The sequence below is a fragment of the Papaver somniferum genome, chromosome 5 (genome assembly GCF_003573695.1).
Source record: "Papaver somniferum cultivar HN1 chromosome 5, ASM357369v1, whole genome shotgun sequence".
Classification (NCBI taxonomy): Eukaryota; Viridiplantae; Streptophyta; class Magnoliopsida; order Ranunculales; family Papaveraceae; genus Papaver; species Papaver somniferum.
Genome location: NC_039362.1, coordinates 71380276 through 71384303, shown reverse-complemented (window position 1 = coordinate 71384303; position 4028 = coordinate 71380276). Strand labels below are relative to the sequence as shown.

General features: G+C 37.2%; 1 protein-coding gene across 1 annotated transcript; it reads left to right on the top strand.

Annotated features, from left to right (window-relative positions):
* Window positions 1-1896: 1896 nt before the first annotated feature.
* On the top strand, window positions 1897-4028 carry LOC113279164. Its single transcript, XM_026527869.1, has 4 exons — window positions 1897-2093; window positions 2720-3256; window positions 3488-3646; window positions 3701-4028. Exons 1-4 carry the CDS (start codon window positions 1897-1899, stop codon window positions 4026-4028), a joined length of 1221 nt encoding a protein of 406 aa, XP_026383654.1.

Below are 4028 nucleotides of genomic sequence, written 5' to 3'. Positions count from 1 at the left end.
AATCGATTCTTCTAGCAGCTGCAACAATTTTACAACCGGATTTTTCTAGATCTAGAAAAAACTAATGACCTACACCAGATGATGCACCAGTTACCATCACTACTTTTCCTTTTAAATCTCTCCAAGGTTTCTCCTAAATGATTCTCCTTCTTCTCTTCATCACTCCCCATTAAATCGAATCCGAGATGAAATTTTGTCAGAATCTTATGCTGTCGTCTTTAACCGGAGTAGATGGAGAGATCTTTCGAGTTTTGACAAATGAAAACGAAACCGACTATGAAGAAGGATGTTGATAGGTATTTTTGTCACAAAAGAAATGCATTTTGGACTAAATCGTTCCCTAAAGGACCAACTCATTTTGAATTTTGTAAATTTGGACCTCCTAGTACTAGGCTTAAGAGGAGAGGACTAGAGTGTCCAAATCCCAACAACTTTGGGATTAATCGTTAATTTCTACACTAGATTCCCCTTGGTAGAAATTGACGTTTAGTCCCAAAGTTACTGGGCTTTGGACGTTCTAGTCCATCCATCAGAAGCCTAGTACAGTCTAGTCCAAAAAAAACCTTCCCAAAACAGATTAGTCCAAACCTGGACGAGTTAGTCTAAATTCACGGACGAGTCACGATTTTGCGAGTTTCCCATATACCATAATTACCCTTGAACGATTTATGGTATATAAAGCCTGATTTTGAAATCGAATTTTCTGGATCTGAAACTTGAATTCAAAACAGGATGCATCTCTGAGATGATTTGGGAGGCGATTTTACAGTTTCAGTGAGGATTTGATCGTTTCTTCATCATCTTTCAACTCAGGTTACGTTCGATCCAGTTCTAGAGTCGAAAATTCTTAATCTCAGATTTGAAGAAACCACAGAGTGAGAGATAGATCGTTCCAGGTTTGAATTCGGAGGTGATTTATCAGATTTGTAGAGCTTAGATTGGATTTGATTGCTAATGGAGTCGAATTCAACCTCAGGTTAGTTTTCTTTTGGTTGTAATTCAATCTAATTTTCAGGTATTGTTTCTGATGTTTAGTTTTTTTTGAGTTTATGAGTTGATGATATCAATTCGTATGATCTTTAGTTGATATTTTGTTATATAGTAGATTTTGATTCTCGCGATGATGATGATTTACTGTTAATACTAGATAAATTCGATTTTTGTTACTTGATGTTGATTTTTTTAGTTTTATGATGCATGATATGAAATCGAACTGATACTATATCCTAGTCTTTTATTTTTTGTTCCAGTAAGATTCCGGAGCTTAGTTGATGGAGTATTTTTATCTAGGTTTACTGTTACTTGATGTTTTTGGCATTTTTTAAATGTGTACTTTCATGTACACCGTTTACTTTTTAGGTTGTATGAAATTGAAGCTTCAGATGTTTAAAATCATTTCTTTTGTAATATGTAGGGGTACCAAATAAGCCTGACAAGTTTATTAATGTTGTTTTGAATCATGGTGAGCATTCTGCTGTTTTTCGTGTTAATACTAAAATAACCGTAGAAGAACTGAAGCATTTAGCATGCAAGCACTGGAGGTCTTTGTCTCCTGGGAGTATATGTTTCAGCTATATGGACAATGCTCAAGTAGTTTTTGTGACAGGTGATATACAACTTCAAAGCTTAATTGGTTTCATGATTCTTATTGATAATGAAGATGTCTATTTGCATGTGGATATGATTCCGAATCATACTTCTCGTTCTAAGTCTAGTTGTAGCAGAAGTTCTGGTTCTAAGTCTGGTTGCAGCAGTAGTTCTGGTTCTTGTTCTAAGTCTGCTTGTGAAATTGGAAGTCCTAAGATGGTAAGGGTATTAGATCATGATGCAGACAAGGGGAAGCCTCTTATTATCGATGAATGAAATTATGTATTTGACGAGATTGGTAGAGAATTCATGGGTGGTGTTAAAGTTGTTAGGATTGTTGTCGATAAGTACAAGATGGCTACTGGTCACAAGATTGATATTCTTAAAAATGACAAAACTCGTTTTACTGCAAAGTGCGAAGAAGATGGTTGTGCTTGGAGGATTCATTTTGGGCCTGTGAATGGTGATACTTCTCGGTTCGTGCTGAAAGATTCTAACGCTCACAGGTTAGTGGTTTTCATACCAGTCCACATTACTTATCTTTAGGTGTAAATTATGCATCTTATATATGTAGATTTGTTTTAGGTGTACATTGTAGTGCACTGTACTTGTTGTACTCTTAAATTACATGTTCTTGCTTGGTTTGTGTGTATGTTCATAGTGTTGGTTTTGAGATCTTATTAGGTGTAAATTATGGTGCACATTACTTATTCCAGTTTTTTTTTTTTTATAGTTGTGGTGTTGGTTTGAGGTTGAAGAGTCCTGCGGTGACAACCAAGTTAGTCAAGCATTTGATCGCTGACAATTTACAGGGTTATCCTAGCTTAAAACCCAGACAGATCATGTCACTTTTCAAGAAAACTTATGGGTCCAATATTAAGTATCACCATGTCCGTAGAGGGAAATAAGCTGTATTTGAAGAACAGTATGGCGATGACGAGAATTCGTATAGAGATTTTACTTGGTATGTCAAAGCAATTGAAGAAACTAATCCCGATAGCTATGTGAAGTTTGAAGTTGAGGATGGAACCAATAGATTTCATAGGATATTCGTTTGTTACGATGCTTTCTAGCATAGCTATAGGTATCTCAGGCCCATGATTTACTTGGACGCTACTTTCCTTACTGGTAGATACATGGGTACTTTTATGGCTGCAACATGTATCAACGGTAACAATGAGTTTTACCCATTTGCTTTTGCTATTGTTTCTTCTGAAAACAAAGATAATTGGTTTTGGTTTCTGGAGAATCTTCAACATGTTGTCGATAGTCGTCCGATTGTTTTCCTTAGTGATCGTCATGAAGGACTTCTGCAGGGCATTCCAAAATATTTTCCTAATTCACATCACAGCTATTGCTTTTACCACATCAAATGCAATCTCCCCATTGGATCAGGTGATGCGAATTCGAAGCCCGTTCTTGATTTGTTTTACAAAGCTGCGTACTCTTACTCACCAGCAAACTTTGAAGAAGCTTTGAGGGGAATACATGCAATTGGAGCTGGACATGTTGCTAACTATATCAGGACTATTCCAAAGGAGAAATGGGCAAATGCGTTTTTCCCTGTATGCAGATATGGTGCTCACTCTTCAACTCTTGCCGAGTCCTTTAACAACTGGGTTCTTCCTTTCAAAAAGTTGCCTGCTTTTGTTCTTCTCGATCCGATACGGTGAGTTTTATGTTTAGTTTTTTATTTATGCAAGTATGTCTACATTGTTGCATACATGGATTTGCTTGTTCTGTAGATACTTGTACACGTGTTCATCTGTGATTCTGCAACTGTGTGTACATTATTGTACACATGGATTTCCTTAATGTGTACAACAATGTACACATGTTTTATCCGTATTCCTTCTGGATCATGTTTTTGATTTTATGTTTTGTGTTTTTATCATGTTAGTTTGAAGGTTATGAAGAAAATGTATGAGAGAAGGATACTAGGTCTGGAAACATTCAACACTAGGCTCATTCCTGAATATGAGGCTTTACTAAAGGAAAACATCGACATTGGTCGTACTTGGACTGCTGTTCAGCCCATGGAAAGATTGTATGAAGTCAGGTCTCCCCGGACTCATTCTGTAGATCTATTGCAGAAAACTTGTACATGTCACAGGTGGCGAGTGAATGGTTTTCCTTGTGCGCATGCTTGTGCTGCCATTCAAGCTACTAGAGAAGACATCTATTCATTTGTTGAGCCATACTTCACCACCGAATGGTACAACAGGACATACCAGGATATCATCTTGCCAATTCCCAATTATGACAAGCCGCAGTCTTATGATCCTAGTGATAGGGTTATTGTTCCTATTCATGTTCCTCCACCGGGTAGACGAAGAACACAACGCTTCAAGAATGCATATGAGAAGCAAAAGAGGAAAATGATGTGCACAAAGTGCTTCACTCTTGGTCACCATAACAGAGCTACCTGCCCCATGCTTTGA